The 17745-nt window shown below is 40.2% G+C and overlaps 1 protein-coding gene across 2 annotated transcripts; it reads right to left on the bottom strand.

Moving 5' to 3' along the window:
* Positions 1-429: 429 nt before the first annotated feature.
* Positions 430-16252, bottom strand: NMUR2 (neuromedin U receptor 2). Of its 2 annotated transcripts, XM_055559019.1 has the most exons (4): positions 15417-16252; positions 7791-7875; positions 5184-5309; positions 430-1501 (listed from the first exon to the last, which is right to left on the bottom strand). In XM_055559019.1, exons 1-4 carry the CDS (start codon positions 16131-16133, stop codon positions 1206-1208), a joined length of 1224 nt encoding a protein of 407 aa, XP_055414994.1. In that variant the 5' UTR covers positions 16134-16252; the 3' UTR covers positions 430-1205. The 2 variants fall into 2 exon arrangements, with proteins under 2 accessions (XP_055414994.1, XP_055415001.1); XM_055559026.1 differs by lacking the exon at positions 5184-5309.
* Positions 16253-17745: the final 1493 nt, after the last annotated feature.

Consider the following 17745-nt stretch of genomic DNA (forward strand, 5'->3'; position numbering starts at 1 on the left):
AACAGCAAAAAGGAACACAGGATACTTCATGTCTTTGACAAATTTACATTCTAGCAAAGCAAGAATATAAATCATGGAAATACAAAGCAGGCTGAAGGAAAAGCTTAAGATACATAAACTGATAGAAAAGTCAGATTATACTCTTTGAATAAATCAAGCAAGGCTTCATGGAAGAGGTAACACAATGAGCTAGATATTGAAGAATGGGTAGGATCACATCTGATGAAGACTGGAGGTACAGAGAGCATTCTGTAAGCAAACATAGGCAGCTGGGGAAACTGGGGTGTGACTTCATAAGAGCAAGTAATTGAACTTGAGTAGAAATGTATAGTAGTTGTGATGATGCAATGGCAGCCACTGTAGGAGTGATGAGGGCTATAGAGGCAATGAAGAATTGAGTAGGAAAAGTCATGAGTTTGAGACCAGTAGTAATCACTTGACTTGTCCTTTTTATTAGACAGTAGACATACATCTATTTATGACACAAGTTAATAGAAATCCAGGTCTAGACCAAATGATGAAAACAAATAAGTAGTGTAGGTTGACTCTTTGGACGTTCCACTATATTCTCTTTCTTCCCATTCTTCTCCAAGTAGAACTTGTATCTGATTTCATCCCTGGTGAGGAATGACTGATAATGACTTGTGGATCATTAATAGAATGGTGGGAATAATAATAATTCTGAAGAGCATTCTTATGTTATCAGGACTCTTTAAGTCAAAGGCTTCAGGACTGCAAGGAATCACATTGTAATTGAACAGTATGAAGCAGGGTAGACAGATTGCTGTGGAAGAGCTGGCATGGGCCCCTCAACTTACATTAACAGCATTTCCATGTCCCCTTCTGTGGCTCATAGGGACCCCTGGTTGTAAGAATGCCAGCCTGACTCAGAGTGTGAATAGCAAGACAAATCATTCCCAGTTGTGAGAATGACTCAATGTATAGGTGCTATGATGTCTTAGTCATGCTCTTTGCATGAACTAGTGAAGGGCATGAAGCAGCTAAGACAGTGGAAAGCTAACTAAAAATCAAGAGGTTCTGGGTTTTAAATCAAGATTTAAGTAGCAATTTTCACATTTGTTGGGGAAAAAACTAGAATTGGATATGTAAGTTCCAAGAGTCATTTTACCTCCTTCATATCATATAAGAAGGCGTAAATTATGGGACATCCCCCCACCCTTCCAGAGTACAGAACCACATGGATGTCAGCTCTTTGCGAGCTCCTTTCTTGGTGCCTGACCAGTACAGAGGGCTGCGGGGAGCTGCGAGCTGAGGACCGACAGCTGACGAGGGAACTGGGGAGCTACGTCCTCAGTCAGCTCCACAAGGTGGCACTCTGTCAGGAAGATGTTCCGCTGCATAGACGGCCCCAGCGAGTGGTTGTGGGAGTGCTGCTGTTGGCAGGAAGGGGGGATCACAGTCCGGAATGCTGCTTGGAAGCGGTGGGAGAGCAGGTTGTAGATAATGGGGTTGACCGCTGAGCTCAGGTAGAAGAAGACACCTGGAACACAGAAGATTAAGAGACAGGCTGAGGAAAAACTGAGGGGGAGGCACCACACAGAGAAGCATAAATATTTAATAAAGGCCTCATGTCCCTTTGATTGCCTCTTTTGGAAGTGATAATACATATAAGACTCTAATTGAGAATACAAAATGCTCTGAACAGATCTACCATCTGTGTACTTTAGGAACCAAACCTAGAAAGATTAAAGAGTCTTGGAAAAATTTAAGCTGGAATGGGATCTCTCTGAGATGTTCAGCAACTTCCTTTGATCCCCACTTGTTTAATTAAAGAACATGTTCCCATAGCATTAACGAGAGATGCTTAAATATCAGAAGAAAGAGATGTTTTTATCTTATGCTTCAGTCTATCATTTGAAACTGCAAGTAATGGAGGAATAGTAAATCAGTCAAGGCATAATCTCTGTTAAGACTCCTTATGATGCCAAATAGCTCTTCAAAGAAGCATTCCCCAGTGTCTTTTTCCTGCCAATTCCTTCCCCTTGATGGCTCTTCCCACCTTATTTCCAACCTTAACAAATTCTTATATTGTTTTCCATTTGTTTTCTCCACCAAATGCCTTACACATTGCCATTTTCTTGGTTGATACACACTTTTCATTTGTTACCATATCCTATTTTATTTCCTCAAGGCCCATGGAGCCTGAAGAATCAGAGGACTTAAGTTTCTGATCTTGGCCCTTGCTTATTCTGTGACCCTGGACAGAACTGGCACTTCAATTTCTTGTTCTTTGTAAAATGGAGATGATAACACCATTTTAACCCACCTCCCTGGATTATTGTGAGGATAAAGTTGAGGTACTATCCACAGAAGGGTTGAGAATAAGAATATAAAACAAGTGATAGATGCTATCCTCAACACATTCATTGTCATTCTCATTTGTATAGTTCAGGACACATACAGAGCCATTTGCCTGTGGACAGAATTGGGCACAGAGAAATGTTGTTGTTTAGTCGCAAAGTCCTGTCTGACTCTTTTGCGGTTGTATGGACTACAGCCCGCCAGTCTCCCCTGTCCATGGGATTTCCCAGGCAAAAATACTGGAGTGGGTTGCCATGCCCTCCTTCATAGGATCTTCCTGACCCAGAGATCTAACCCAGGTTTTCTGCATTGCAGGAAATTTTTTACCACTGAGCTATCTAGGAAACCCAGGAAGGAATGTCTGTGGACCTGTAGGGGTGGGGGGTGCATTTCTGTACACTGTTAATTTGTTCAATAAAGAAATACTGATTGAACTTTTATTATGTGACTTTGAGGCACACTGGAAGGTAGTGGATTTAGACTTTGTTCTCCAAGGATTTAGAATAGTATTACAGAGATAAGATTTATGCCTGATTTCAGTAATTAACAAGAGGATGATACCTAACAATATCTGTTAAGAAAAGAGCAAAATATGTGATACTAACAGTCATGTTACAGAAATTCACATTAAGCACAAGAACACTAATGATCATGACAAATCACCTCCATAGTAATGGGGGTGACTGGCCTCTAACCAGACCATGAAATGGGTAGGAGACATTGGGGAAGAGAGGAGGGGGTCTCAAGAGAGGAGTGGAAGAGAGGTAGAAGGCACAGCATGCACCAGTGTACTGAGACGGGAACACTTATTGTGCAAGAATAATGCAGGACGTGCAGAAACCCCTAATTCACCAACTTAGAAAGTATATGGCTTATGAATTGAAAATACTAGAATCTGAGGGTCAGAAGGCAAGTTGGGGGCGTTTTAGGCATAGCATTTAAGAGGTTTAGATATCATCTAGTTGGTAGGGTTGGGGAGGGAAAAATTATGTCTTAATAGGAAAATGTTATTGTGTTGTAAATGACACAACTTGGGAATCTTAAAATAGTTTTCTTGATGCCTCTGGAGAAGTGTAATCAACTAGTGAAGCTTCATGTGATCTTGTGTATTTTCCAATTTTTTTAAAGAATAATTTATCTTATTTAAAACACTTTTTTTAAATTGAAGTATAGTTGATTTACAATGTTGTGTTGGTTTCAGGTATACAGCAAAGTGAATCAATTATGCATATACATATATCCTTTTTAAAAAATTCTATTCCCATATACACTCTATTTAATAGAATCCTTGTGGTACACAGTAGGTCTTTATTAGTTATCTATTATATATATAGTAGTGTGTATATTATTTAAACACTTCCATTTCTCAGACAAACCACAAAGATCAGAGCTATAAACATATTTGAGATATTGTCCAGAATTATAAATAGTTTAACACAGAGGAAGGTCCTAATGTCCAGGTATAAGCTGTACACAAGCCCTGCTGAATTAAAAAAAAAAATGGTGGTAGAAAACAGATAATATATATGAATGTTATTGTTCTATGCACATCTGGACTTTAATTTTTACAAATTGCTCTTATCCTTCCTCCATAATGACGTCTTTGTCTTTGATAAAGAGCTTGTAGAACCAGCCAGTGACTAGCAGAGGTAGAGGGATAAAAGTGTTCTGAACTTAAGGCTAACAGTTACACTAACGGAGAACAAAAGATGTGGGGGGCCATCCTTTGCTCCATTCAAGAGGAAGGAACTCTGAACTTGAAGTTAGGTGACTCAAGCCTGAATCTTAATTTTACTATTTGCCCATTACCTTTGGACAAGTCATTTCTTCTTTGTAGAACTGTTTCTTTAACAATAAAATGTTGATGATAATGTTTAGTTTACAAATTTGTGATAGTCATAGAAAGATATACTACAGTTTAAAAAGTTCTTTAATAGCTATTATTTTATTTGCTTCTCACCATCAGCCTGCGGGCTTTCCAGGTGGCGCTAGTGGTTAAGAACCCACCTGTCAATGCAGGAAATGTAAGAGATGCAGTTTGATCCCTAGATCGGGAAGATACCCTGGAGTAGGAAATGGCAACCCACTCCAGTTTTCTTATCTGGAAAATTCCATGGACAGAGGAGCCTGAAAGGCTACAGTCCATGGGGTTGCAGAGAGTTGGACATGACTGAAGTGACATAGCATGCATCAGTCTGTAGTGTGTATAGAATAGGCATTATTGCCATATTATAGTTGAGGAAACTTGGGAAAGAAGGAATCCATGATTTGCTTATAGCTAAGAATATTAAAGGTACTGAGATGCAAATCCAGGCCCTCTGATGCAGCAACCTTTCCGTCACTCTCCACCATAGTCTATGATGTCCTTAATGAGCATCATTAAAGTGGCCTAAAAGCAGAACATGATGCCACCTGAATGCCCTTTGGCTGGCTTTCAGGAGGATGTAACACTTGCTGAAGACAATAGTGGGTTTCAGGGACATGGATGTTTAATAAATAAGAACCAAATAAATCCCATGGCCATTGGCAGAAAAACCAAAGGAATCATTCCTTAGACCATTTTCCTGCTGTGACATCATATTTAGAGTTGAGGGTTTTCATAAAATAGTGTCTAAAGTAGTAATATGGTATATTTCTTTTGAGCCAGTAACCTATTTAATCAATATTTAATACTGAATAATATTTAAATATTTAATATTTAAATACAATAAAAATCAAATGTCTTCATTATATGTATATATGTGTGGCAAATCTCCATGATAAATTGGCATATACAGATAGAACCTACTTGCTCTAAGCAAGATGAAAAAGCTGCAGCTACCTGAACACTTGTGATGCACCCAAAGGATCTACACTTTTACCTGACACCACATGGATGAGATTGAACACAGCAGCCAGGGGTTCGGTCCAGTCCTCCACAAAGCTGAAGAAGAGCCGATCAATGTGGAATGGGGCCCAGCAGATAGCAAACACTAAGACCAAGACAACTGGAAAAGGAGGATGAAGGGGAGAGTAGAAGGCAGTCAAAGCAAGAAGAGGTATACAACTCCTTCTGAGTTCCTGCTAGCATTTGCCCTTCATCTTTGTTAAGTTATACTTCTAAAGGTCACTAGATCCTACAGAACTTCTACACAGAATATGTAAACATAAGAATGAACTATATTCTGTGTAGAAGTTCTGTATTAAGAATCAGTTTCCCAAATGATTGTACAAGATTTTTTGTATAATGTAAGTTTCCTTTAAGGTATTAAAATAGTATTGAATGTATTCAAAGTCCAGAAAACATTCTACTGTGGAATATAAATTATTGCCAGTAGACTGTTGTAACCACATAAACTGGATATATAAGTAAAATGATTGTGCTCAAGCAAGTCCATGTTCTTTGAAGTTATAGATTAATAAACTATGAAGTGCAGTATGAATTTATATTGTTATTCTAGAAAAAATAGAAGCTTTTATGATTTCAATCATTTAAAATTCTGCAAGAAGTCAGGGAAAAGAGAAAGACTGAACAACCATGAACATACTATAAGCATCTCTGGATTGGAATGGGGATGTGTCTATTATAAATTACTAGGGCACAGAATTCCTTCCAGTTGCTTTATGTTTGTTTTTACTTTTTATTTTTAAATCGTTACAGATTCACAGGAAGTTGCACCTTCTAGTTTCTTATTTTCAGTTCCCCAGACAGAGATTGGTGCTACCAGAGTTTCTCTATAGGGCATTTAATCTGCACGAATATAAATATGTATGTTTTTTCTTCTCTCCTGGAGTTGTAAAATACCTTTCCTTCCTTTTCTTTTGAGATCTACTTTAAAATAATCTTGTAGGGGCTAACGGAGAGATAGACATGTAGAGGAAGCAAGATTAGCTATGCATTGATAACTTTTAAAGCTGGATGATGGGTACTTTGGTGTTCACTTTACAGTTCTCTGAACTCATGAGCACGTTTGATGTGTTTCATAGTAAACAGTACATATTTTTCCCATTGGCACTAAACATACTCAGAGTAAGTGGTCTGCCTGCTTTATGTGGTTTCAGGACTGTTTGGGAGATTCTTCTGAATTTACCCTTGAATAAAATGTCCCTAATCTGCTTACTACTGTCTATAATTTCCTCTAATTAAAAATTTAAATTTCTGTTAAATTTAAACCCTCTGCTTGCAAAAGGCAAAGGGTTCACAGTGTATTTTATCATTGTAACTTTAATGTGAGTACACTTCAAGTCTCTTAGTGAAAGATTATGTTCAAAAAGGAAGGGAGAGAAATACTGAAGGGACTAGATTGCTTGGTAGAGAAGATCAGGTGCTAACAGGTGGTAAAAAATTTCCAAGAAGATGATTAGTAGAGCTGAAAAGACATATTTTAGTGACCTCACAGGTTTTGTTGTTGTTGTTCATATATATCACATAGTTGCAATGAATGTTTCATATGCATATTATCCTGGAAGATTTTTTTTTTTCTTCTAAACCTCACATTTTGAGTTGGAAAGTGTATCACAAACCTCCTTTCTCTAATTGATCAGTATCTTGTTAGACTAGTGCTGGATCTTGTATTTTTATAACATTCTTTTGGGAGAGTATGGATCAATGCTTAGATTTTGTTTTAAAATCTTATCTATATAAAAGAGTGTACTCTTTTAAAAGAGTGTACTCTATATAAAATCATGCAATGTCATAGGAGGAATGACTGCTTAGGATATTCTTAACCAGCTGTTCTTATTCTGGAAATAAAAGATTTCATGAAGTCCAAACTTGGTATCAGAGGGGTTTGTGATCCTCTGAAATGGACTATCAAACATTTGATGGATGCTCATTTATGTGTTTTCTGAGTGGAAAATTCACTATTTCCATAATACTTTTAAAGAAACTCATAATAAAAAACAGGTTAAGAACCACCTGCTCTTTTTAAAAGGGAAAACAGATATTTGAAGGCTCTGAGAGTGGATATGATTTACCAAAAACTGAACAGAGTATATTATAATGGATGCAGTTTAGTGTGTTGTTATGAGGTCTTTAAAACAGAACAAAATAGGCGGGCCCTAGATGCTTGAGTTGGAGAAGGCAATGGCACCCCACTCCAGTACTCTTGCCTGGAAAATCCCATGGACAGAGGAGCCTGATAGGCTGCAGTCCATGGGGTCGCTAAGAGTCAGACATGACTGAGTGACTTAACTTTCACTTTTCACTTTCATGTATTGGAGAAGGAAATGGCAACCCACCCCAGTGTTCTTGCCTGGAGAATCCCAGGGACAGTGGAGCCTGATGGGCTGCCGTCTATGGGGTCGCACAGAGTCGGACACGACTGAAACGACTTAGCAGCAGCAGCAGATGCTTGAGTAAGCCATGGAAGAACAGGACATGATATTGTGCTTGAAGAGAATTTTGATCTGATACCAGCAACACTTAATCATACCAAATATAAGTGCTTTCCTTTAACAAACAAACAATTACAAAATAGAGGACTCACACAGCATTTTAGTGACTGATTTTCTGGATGGTCTTTGAATATCTGCAGTCACTTTATCTGCCTCAAGGTGTTGGTTTTTCTTCAGCTGCAAGGGAAATGCAAAGAGATATAAAGAAAGGGAAACAGTTTTTCCTTCCATTAAGATCTAAGAAGTGTGAGTCTAACACTCATTTTGCAAGTTAAAAAAAAAAAAAAAAAACTAAGAGAAATGTAAAGTGAAAGTGAAAGTCACTCAGTCATGTCTGACTCTTTACAACACCATGGACTGTACCCTGCCAGGCTTCTCTGTCCATGGAATTCTCCAGGCCAAAATACTGGAGTGGGTAGCCTATTCCTTCTCCAGGGGATCTTCCCATCCAGGGATGGAACCCAGGTCTCCTGCATTGCAGGTGCATTCTTTACTGTCTGAGCCACCAGGGCAGCCCAAGAATACTGGAGTGAGCAGCCTATCCCTTCCTTCTCTAGAGGATCTTCCTGACCGAGAAATCGAACTGGGGTCTCCTGCATTGCAGGTGGATTCTTTACCAGCTCAGCTACCAGGGAAGCCCCAGAGAAATGTAAGAATTAGCTAAATGTTTAACAGTAAGTTGGAGGTGGAACTGGACTCAGGTCACCTAACTCAACTGTATAGATGGGGCCAAGTTACAGGCAACCATTTGTCCTATGGGCTTCTCTGGTGGCTCAGATGGTAAAGAATCTGCTTGCAATGCAGGTGACCTGGGTTTAATCCCTAGGTCAGGAAGATCCCCTGGAGAAGAGAATGGCAATGCACTCTAGTATTCTTACCTAGAAAATTCTAAGGACAGAGAAGCCTGGTGGACTACAGTCCATGGGATTTGTAAGAGCCGGGCAAGACTGAGTGACTAACACTTCCACTTTCATTTAACCTATGCTATTCTGTAAATGGAGAAGGCAATGGCACCCCACTCCAGTACTTTTGCCTGGAAAATCCCATGGATGGAGGAGCCTGGTAGGCTGCAGTCCATGGGGTCGCTAGAGTTGGACACGACTGAGCGACTTCACTTTCACTTTTCATTTTCATGCATTGGAGAAGGAAATGGCAACCCACTCCAGTGTTCTTGCCTGGAGAATCCCAGGGACAGGGGAGCCTGGTGGGCTGCCATCTATGGGGTTGCACAGAGTCAGACACGACTGAAGCAACGCAGCAGCATTCTGTAAAACCATTGTTTTGTAGTTTATTAATAGACATTCCATGGAAAAAAATTTCCTAAAGTTAAAAAGTTAGGCTTTTCCATTGATTCATTCATTTATTATATAATTATTAGACATCTATGAGATAGATAGGCAGTAGAAAACAGAAACAGGAATTATTTCTGCTTCATGATCTTTATAGTCTTTATTATGGATCTTCTTTGAGCCTCAAAATGCTAATGGGTATAACTCATCTTCATGGGAGACAGTGTATCATCTTTCCTCCACCTCCACCTTCCACATCCCACATCTCCTATCCTCTCGGGGGATAATGTTTCTTAGACTAAAAAATACCCTTCCCAATCCTTTTCAGTGGAAAACCTGGTACCATGTTGAGAAGCACAATTTGGAAAACTCTATTTTACAAATACTAGCCATAAAGGTTCATATGTTTCTGAATTTAGATGTTAAAATAATTTCTCCTTACTGGCAGATATGGTGATCTGTAAAGTAGCATCTGATAATTTCAAATATTAACATTTCCTGTACATATAGCCTCTCTCACCCAGTTAAGTGCCACCTACTCCTTGGAGGCTTTTGTGGCAACTGTAGACCATTATCACCTTCTTCCTCTGAACTTCAATAGCACTGAAGATCTACATCATTCGTCTAGTTGTGAATTTCTTTTTCTCTATGTATTTCAAGTTTGTGGGGATGTTCAGCCAGATAAAAGAAGCTTTAAGGACTCATAATAAACTACTATCAAATATCTAGAAGATAGAATAGTGCTTATTCTCCCTTCTCTTAAAAATAGTGCCCTGATTTTCCTTTAGGGAATTTATTCATTCTCCAGTTCATAGTCATTAATAGGAATCTGAATGATCCCATCTCCAGATACAGATTTGTTTTTGTTGTTGTTGTTTAGTTGCTCGGTCATGTTAGACCCTTTTGCAACCCCATAGACTGTAGCCTGCCAGGCTCCTCTGTCCATGGGATTTCCCAGCAAGAATACTGAATTGGGTGACCATTTCTCCAGGGATAAAACCCATGTCTCCTGCATTGGTAGACAGGTTCTTTACCACTGAGCCACCAGGAAAATCCCAGAACTATGTTTAGTCCCTATATAATTTAGCTGTCATCCTTCAGTCAGAGTGGTTGGATGATTGAGACCAATGAGATTTCAGATACTTCCTTACTCTTTTATTGGAACTGCCAGGGAGAGTTTTTTGCTTGTTTGTTTTTTTCGTCCTCACCATGAGGAATGTGCTTGGAGCCACCAATGGGCTGCTATGCAGATTTCGAGGTTGAAACGAACACCACAGACAGAAGAGCAAAGAAACAGAAATAAAGCTAGATCCTTGCTGCACTGTGTGTCTTACTAGATTAATCTTCCCCAAGAGCCAGCTCTCCCTCTAGATGTTTCAGGTCTATGTTCCATCTTGTATTTAATCAGATTGAGTTGGAGTTGCCTGTTCGCTGTGTGGAAAGTCCTGACAAACGGAGGAGGCCATCAGTGGGAGGAAAATTCAACCTGTTTTATAAGCTGTGTATATTAGGATCAATTTGTTGAGTTATTAGGAGACATATTTCAGTTCCAGCTAAAGAAAAATTAGTGTGGTCTGTGGAACAATGGAACAGACTTAGACTTGTATAAGAATCAGTGACCTTCCTGGGCTAGATGGTGTTTTTACAAAATATTTTAGAGAAGATATTTAAAATTAAATAAGACTTGGAAGAAAGGAACATTAAAAGTTGCCTCCAAAGTTCAACAAATCAATATCCTGTCTTCCTAAAAGACAGATATGCTCCTCAAAGTCAGGTAGCTCTACACGCTGCACTGCCCTGAAGTATCTGCATGGACAATTAATAAACCTGGCCATCTTGAATATATTGGTGTTCTCTACATATTCCTGTGTCTTCAGAAAGTAGGGGACTAAGGTTCCATCAGATTTGACCTTTTGCAGTCATCTAGAACTTGGAAAGAAATAGGGGGAAATATTGTGAAATTATTAGGAATAAATGAGAAGGAACTAAAGATGATAAGATGTTATTTATATAAGAATAAGGGCTTCCTAGGACTATAAGAGTAAAAGAAAACAATGCAGGTAGAGTTCTTAACTCACTGGCTGGCACATGATACTCAGTAAATTATATATTGTGATTCTGGGAGTCCCCTGGTGGCCTCGTGGTTAGGATTCTTGGGCTTTCACTGCTGTGGCCAGGGTTCAATCCCTGGTCAGGGAACTGAGATCCTGCAAGCCATGTGGTGTGGCCAAAAGAAAAATAATCATATATTGTGATTCTGATTATTGTCCTGAGTTTACTCAAAAGGCATAATAAATTTTTCATGAAATATTTATTTATAGCTGTGGGCCCACTCATCTGTATTATGGAGTCCCTTCTAGAAGTTCTTCTCATGGCACCACTCACCCACATGCTGTGCTTGTGTCGACACAAATAAGGATCCAGATACACTGAGAAGAGAAATACTTGTGTTTAAGGTTAGAGCCATAAATCAAACTAATCTTTCTAACTCACCTTCAATTAAATCTACTAAAGTTTCTGATTATTTCATACCATTTAAAATATTTGTCCTTATTACAAGATAGTTATTCCATTATTTTATTCCAGTCTATAATCAAGAACAATGAAAGATTATTAAGATCTATTAGCCACTTCTCTGGGTGCATTCAACAGTTCTCATTAGAAATTTTTCTACTCCAGGGAACAGTTTCCTTAAATCAAACAGCTGGCAAATGGCTCGCACAATCCTTTTAGGAACAGGCTTCTTTTTGAGTATAGTTTGCACTGAAAAGAAAATGCATGGGTGTTATTAATCATTACTTACATTTTGGCTTTCTTAGGCTACAGTGATGCAACTATTCAACTAGAAGAAGAGTAAGAAACAGACTATTTATACATGTTACACATGGTTTCAACAGAATTTGAAGGGGTTAACATAGCAGAATAGAATCCAAACAATTTGTTTAGCCAATATTAAATGCTGCATTATTTCTTGTTGACTAATTTAATTTCTCTTCAGAAGTTTAACGAAGTATATATTTACCTATTGATTATTCCCACCCAACCCTAAACATTTGTTTTAAAAGTGAGGTTACAAAAAGAGGAGAGGAAAATTGTCATCACTCTGTAGGAAGTTCAGAAGTCTTGCTGCTCCACTCCTTTTAGCTATGTATGACAAAAGGTGAAGGGAGACATGGGGTTGATTATCAATCAGATAATCCCGATCAATTGTTTATGCTGATTAAAATCATTTTACCAGTGATTCATTTATATAGTTTGTGAGTTCATTTGTATAACTTTAGAATAGTGAAAGTGAAGTCGCTCAGTCGTGTCCAACTCTTTGCGACCCCATGGACTGTAGCCTACCAGGCTCTTCCGTCCATGGGATTTTCCAGGCAAGAATACTGGAGTGGGTTGCCATTTCCTTCTCCAGGAGATCTTCCCAACCCAGGGATTGAAGCCAGGTCTCCCTCATTGTAGGCAGACACTTTACCATCTGAGCCACCAGGGAAGTCCAACTTTAGAATACCAAGGTATAATTATAGCTTTTGTGTAAGTATCTCCACAATCTGAACAAAATCTGTTTATTAAAAAAAAAAAAATCAGTTCAATCCTGTTTGCCCTGGCTGAATTCTGCTATTATTCATAATACATCCTCTCCAGTTCAAGCATTAATACTGCATGGAGGAGATGGGAAGGGACTTGCCCTGGGATTGACTATTTTCCATCTCCATCATGTTAGAACCATAAAGAGCAGCTCATTGGAGATTTGAGCCCTGGAATGATGAAGAATCTCTGAGTGGTCAATTTTGAGCACACATATAGCTCCCTTCCTTCTTTTTTGCTCTTTGCTTCTTTTTTACTCCTGGGATTTCATCAGTCTTGGTTTTCTGCCTTTTGAAAGCATTTGTCCAGACTCAATCATATCTTTAGACTTGCCATGAGAATCAGTACTCATCAGAGTTGATCAAATCTCTTTAAAATCTTTCAGATCAAAAAGGCCCTCTGAGATAATATTTCCATGTCTCCTATTTTGAAGGTAGAGAAGCTGAAGTCCAACAATAAAGGAAATGGCTCATTCATTCATTCACTGAGCTTACAGTCTAGATGGAGAGGAAGAAGTTAAGGAACCCACAAGTATAGAATTATAAATTGTGATGAATGCAATGATGGGAAATCACTAGGAATCATGAGCACCTACAGGGGAACCAAGCAGTTAGGGAATCAGGGAGAACTTCCTGGAGTAAGTGTGAGTAAAGTATGACTTAAAGGATAAGTGAGAGTTAGAAAGGCAAAAAGGATTGTGATGGTGGGCGGTAGGGACGTTTCTGGCAAAAATACAGGAGAAGGTGCAAAGGTCTTGAGATCAATGCCACAGATTAGGGTTTACTTTTGACTCCCAGTCTAGAAATCTTTAAATTCCTATAGAAGAGACATTCTAAGCAGATAGTTCCTTTCCAGCGTCCTATGGGTAACACCTCATCCTTCCTGAGAATAGGATGCTATAAGTTGCACTGCATACACAGAGCAAACTAGGGTGGTTTCTTAGCTGTTATCTATCACCTAGCTCCTGATAACCAGGGAGCAGTAGATTCATGACGACACAACAAAGTGACACTTAAAGTAACTTTTTGGAAAGGGAAACGTGTTTCCTATTCAGAGTTAGATAGTTCCCCCAAATTTACCTGAGACAAGTGATTGTTCACCAGAGAAGGCAATGGCACCCCACTCCAGTACTCTTGCCTGCAGAATCCCAGGGACGGGGAAGCCTGGTGGGCTGCCGTCTATGGGGTCGCACAGAGTCAGACATGACTGAAGCGACTTAGCAGTAGCAGTGATTGTTCACTGTTAGTAGAGATTGTATTGGTACATTTGGGGTGGATATTTCTCATAGAGCTCATGGAATCATGCAGAAGACCTTTCCCCACAGTGGATGCACAGGGCTTGCTAAAGATATGGTGACTGTGAGCTAGTCTGGTTTGACACACGTCTCTGGAATTGCAGGGGCCAGTCCACCAGGAGGAGACTGGCACAGTTCTCTGCATGATTAGATTTATTCCTATGTACTTAAAATCTGTTCTTCCTCCTTAGACTTTACCATTCACTTTAGGCACAGTTTTTATTCGAAAGGGCCGCCTGTGGGACACTCATTTTTGACACACAACTTTCTCAGAGATGCACTGAGATGGGAGTATATTAATTATCACATAATACATGGTACCAGAGCCATCTTACAACACAGAATGTGAATGTGATGCCTGTTTTGTTTTCCTTTCATTTATAACTCACACTGCTCCCACTCAAAGATTCCCTTTTCCTTTTCTTAAGGAACCACAGACTGTTAGAGTGATCAGGAGTGCTAATACATAAGATCTGATGTAAACTTCTCATTTTATAGATACAGAAACTAATTCCAGGAGAGAATTGTGAGACATTACCTGAAGGCATCTTATATGTGAGCTTCATACGTGGGAGTCTAAATGGTCTCATGACTATTTCCTACATAACTACCTCCTTAAATGGGTATAAAACTGTCATGTTTAGCTTTCCTCTCTGAGATTTTTGATGCAGAATATACCAGGAAAGGAATCATATAGACTCACTTCTCTTTTCATTAAAAACAAAACAACAGTTTCAGATAATTTAGATCCAGAAAAAAAGAAAGAAAGAAGTTTATCACCATGAGCACATGAAGGTAAACTCTAATTATAAAATGTTACAAACTAAGTAATAATATTCTATTAATTCCAGCTATATCTTATTCACACTGTCTTCTAATCTGTTTTAGGCACTCTGTTTACCTCTTTGTCCTTCAAACTCTACTTGTCCAGTTGATTTCACTCAGGCCATATTTTTGCATTTTAATCTGATATTTCCACAAAAGGATCAAAGCAACCACCACAAGGAAGTGTCTGACTTTAAAACTGTATATCTGTCTTGGAGTATAAACTACACAGGGATAGTTTATTTTATATTCAGACCAAGTTGGTGCAGAGGAAAATTTCAGTGCAGGCAAAACAGGTGAGGGCAGGAAAGAGACCACAGGATATGAAACAGTCTCTCCAGGGGTGGCTGCCTTGTGCTATTTAAAATGAAGCTCTATCCCAGACCTACTGAATCAGACTTCTCTGTAGGAAGTGACTCACACATCAGTTCGCATGGTAAAGTTTCAAGGTGATTTGTAGGAATACCTAGGTTTGAGAACCACAGTTACAGAGGGAAGAATGATGAAAGGTGAGTTAAAGGAAATGGTTTATAGCTGTGGTTACTGTCTGTCCAACTGAAAGCCAGTCTGTTAACTTCTGAATTTCCCCTTTGAGTTCACCCTGTTTTTCTCTAAGGTCCCTTCCAGTTCTGAATTTCTCCTGTTCTAAGTGTTTCTCAGAACTTTGAGTTAGAGAAAAGAGAAGGAACGCCGCCCTAAGGGTTGCAGCCAGCTTGGATACTCACCTTGAGCCCCATGAGGTAGTAGAGGACACTGATGACTGTCATGGGGAGGATGTAGAAGAGGAGGGAGGTGACCTGGATAATGAAATTATAGATCCACATGGGCTTGATGACTGTACAGGTGGCAGAGCCGGGGATGATGGACCCATTGGGAAAGTAGTGGAGCTTGATGCCATGGATGCTGGTGTTGGGCAGAGAAAAGAGAACAGAGAGGCCCCAGACGATGCCAAGGATGCGGAGGGCCCTGCCCCGGGTGCTCTTCAGTTTGGCGCGGAACGGGTGGAGGACGGCTACGTAGCGCTCCACGCTGACGGTGGTGACGCTGAGGATGGAGGCGAAGCACACGGTCTCGAAGAGGGCCGTCTTGAAGTAGCATCCCACTGGCCCAAACAGGAAGGGGTAGTTGCGCCACATCTCATAGACTTCCAGGGGCATCCCGAGAAGCAAGACTAGGAGGTCGGAGACAGCCAAGCTGAAGAGGTAGTAATTGGTGGGGGTCTTCATCGTCTGGTGCCGAAGAATCACCAAGCACACCAGGAGATTGCCAACGACCCCCACCACAAAAATCAGAGCATACACCGCAGTCACCGGTAGGAAGAGGTGGCTGCGACGGGGCCCGCAGAGCAAAGCTAGGTAGTCATCCGTGTTGTTCAGGTATTTCTTGAAGGGATCTTTCAGTTCCTGTTGGTACATCCAGGAAACATTCTCATGGTTTTCCATCACTGCTATTAAAATGCAAGACCTGAGGCTCCTCAGGAATGAGCCTCTGTCCCAAGCTGAGCCAGAAAGGAAAAAGAAAGCAGGCAGGAAAGCACAGGTTTGGGGAAGGAGGCCTGGAGAGGGATAGAAACTGCTCAGACCTCGGATCCCTTTTGAAGAGCCCCCAGACAGAAGCCCCGCCCCTTCGCGGACTGTGGGCCAATGTACTTGTCAGACGTTCAGTAAGAGGATAGCTGGGTGGGGCATGCTGGTTTCCTGAGCAGGGAGCAGGAGAGGAGAGATGTTTCTCTGAATTGAAAGGAGCTAGGAAAGCAGAACTGTCACAAACGGTGGCACTGGTAAGGAGTGGGCACTCAGAGCAGTGCATTCTGCAAAGTTGTAAGAATCTGGGTGGAAATCCAGATTGAGGTTGCAAACTTGTGCGTAGAAAAGTACAAATCTCCGTTGATCCTCGTCACCTGTATAGCATAACAAAAATGGGAGATCAATAGATTTCTCAAGTATCTTGTTCCATTGAAAATTCAGGGCTCCGGGGGGAAAGTGTGATCAGTATGTCTTTTTGGCTTTGATTGCCTCTGTGATAGAATCCAACACCTGCTCATCACCTAGCCCTGCCTGCTGTCTCACACTTCAGTTTTGACAGTTAACTTGTTGAAGCAAAAGGCAGTAGGATTTAGAATCAGGCACACCTGTAAGAAATTCTGTAAAACTTTGGGAAAGTAACTCAAACTCTCAGATCCACATTTTCTTATCTGTAAACTGGAGAGTTGTGTTATTGTATTCAATAAATACTTCTTGAGGATTTACTGCGTACCAAGGAGTGTTCTAGGCTTTGAAGAGACATCAGTGAACAAATAAGATGAAGTCTCTGCCTATGTGAACTTTTCTTTTGGTAGTGATTTCTGAAAATGTCCAAACAAACTAATGAGTGGATTAATAGAGTTGCAGATCATAATCTGTGCTGTGAAGAAAAGGGACCATACTAACATAAGGCTACAGGCATTCTTTTTTTTTTTTTTTTTTAATAAAGAATGGTCAAAGAAGACTTATCTCAGATGTCATTTGGGCTGAGTTCTGACTGATGAAAGGTCAATCATAAAAGAGCTAAGGGAAATATATTCCCAGAAAAAGTAATAGCAAGTACAAAGGTCTTCAGGCAGTAACAAGCTTGATGTGTTTCAAAAACACCAAGAAGGCCAGTGCAGCTGGAACTTAATAAGTGGACAGGAGAATATGAGAGTTGAGATCAAAATGACTGGAAGGGACCATATTATATACATTTTTCTAGGATCTGATAATAAGTTTGGATCTTATTTAAACTGCAGGGCCTTTGGATCTTGTTCAAGCCACAGAGAAATCTTTGGACAGTTTTGAGCAGGAGGGTTGCTCCTGCTGCTAAGTCGCTTCAGTCCTGTCTGACTCTGTGCGACCCCATAGACAGCAGCCCATCAGGCTCCACCGTCCCTGGGATTCTCCAGGCAAGAACACTGGAGTGGGTTGCCATTTCCTTCTCCAATGCATGACAGTGAAAAGTGGAAGTGAAGTCGCGTAGTCGTGTACGACTCTTCGCGACCCCATGGACTGCAGCCTACCAGGCTCCTCCATCCATGGG

Source organism: Bubalus kerabau, chromosome 1 (assembly GCF_029407905.1).
Source record: "Bubalus kerabau isolate K-KA32 ecotype Philippines breed swamp buffalo chromosome 1, PCC_UOA_SB_1v2, whole genome shotgun sequence".
Classification (NCBI taxonomy): Eukaryota; Metazoa; Chordata; class Mammalia; order Artiodactyla; family Bovidae; genus Bubalus; species Bubalus kerabau.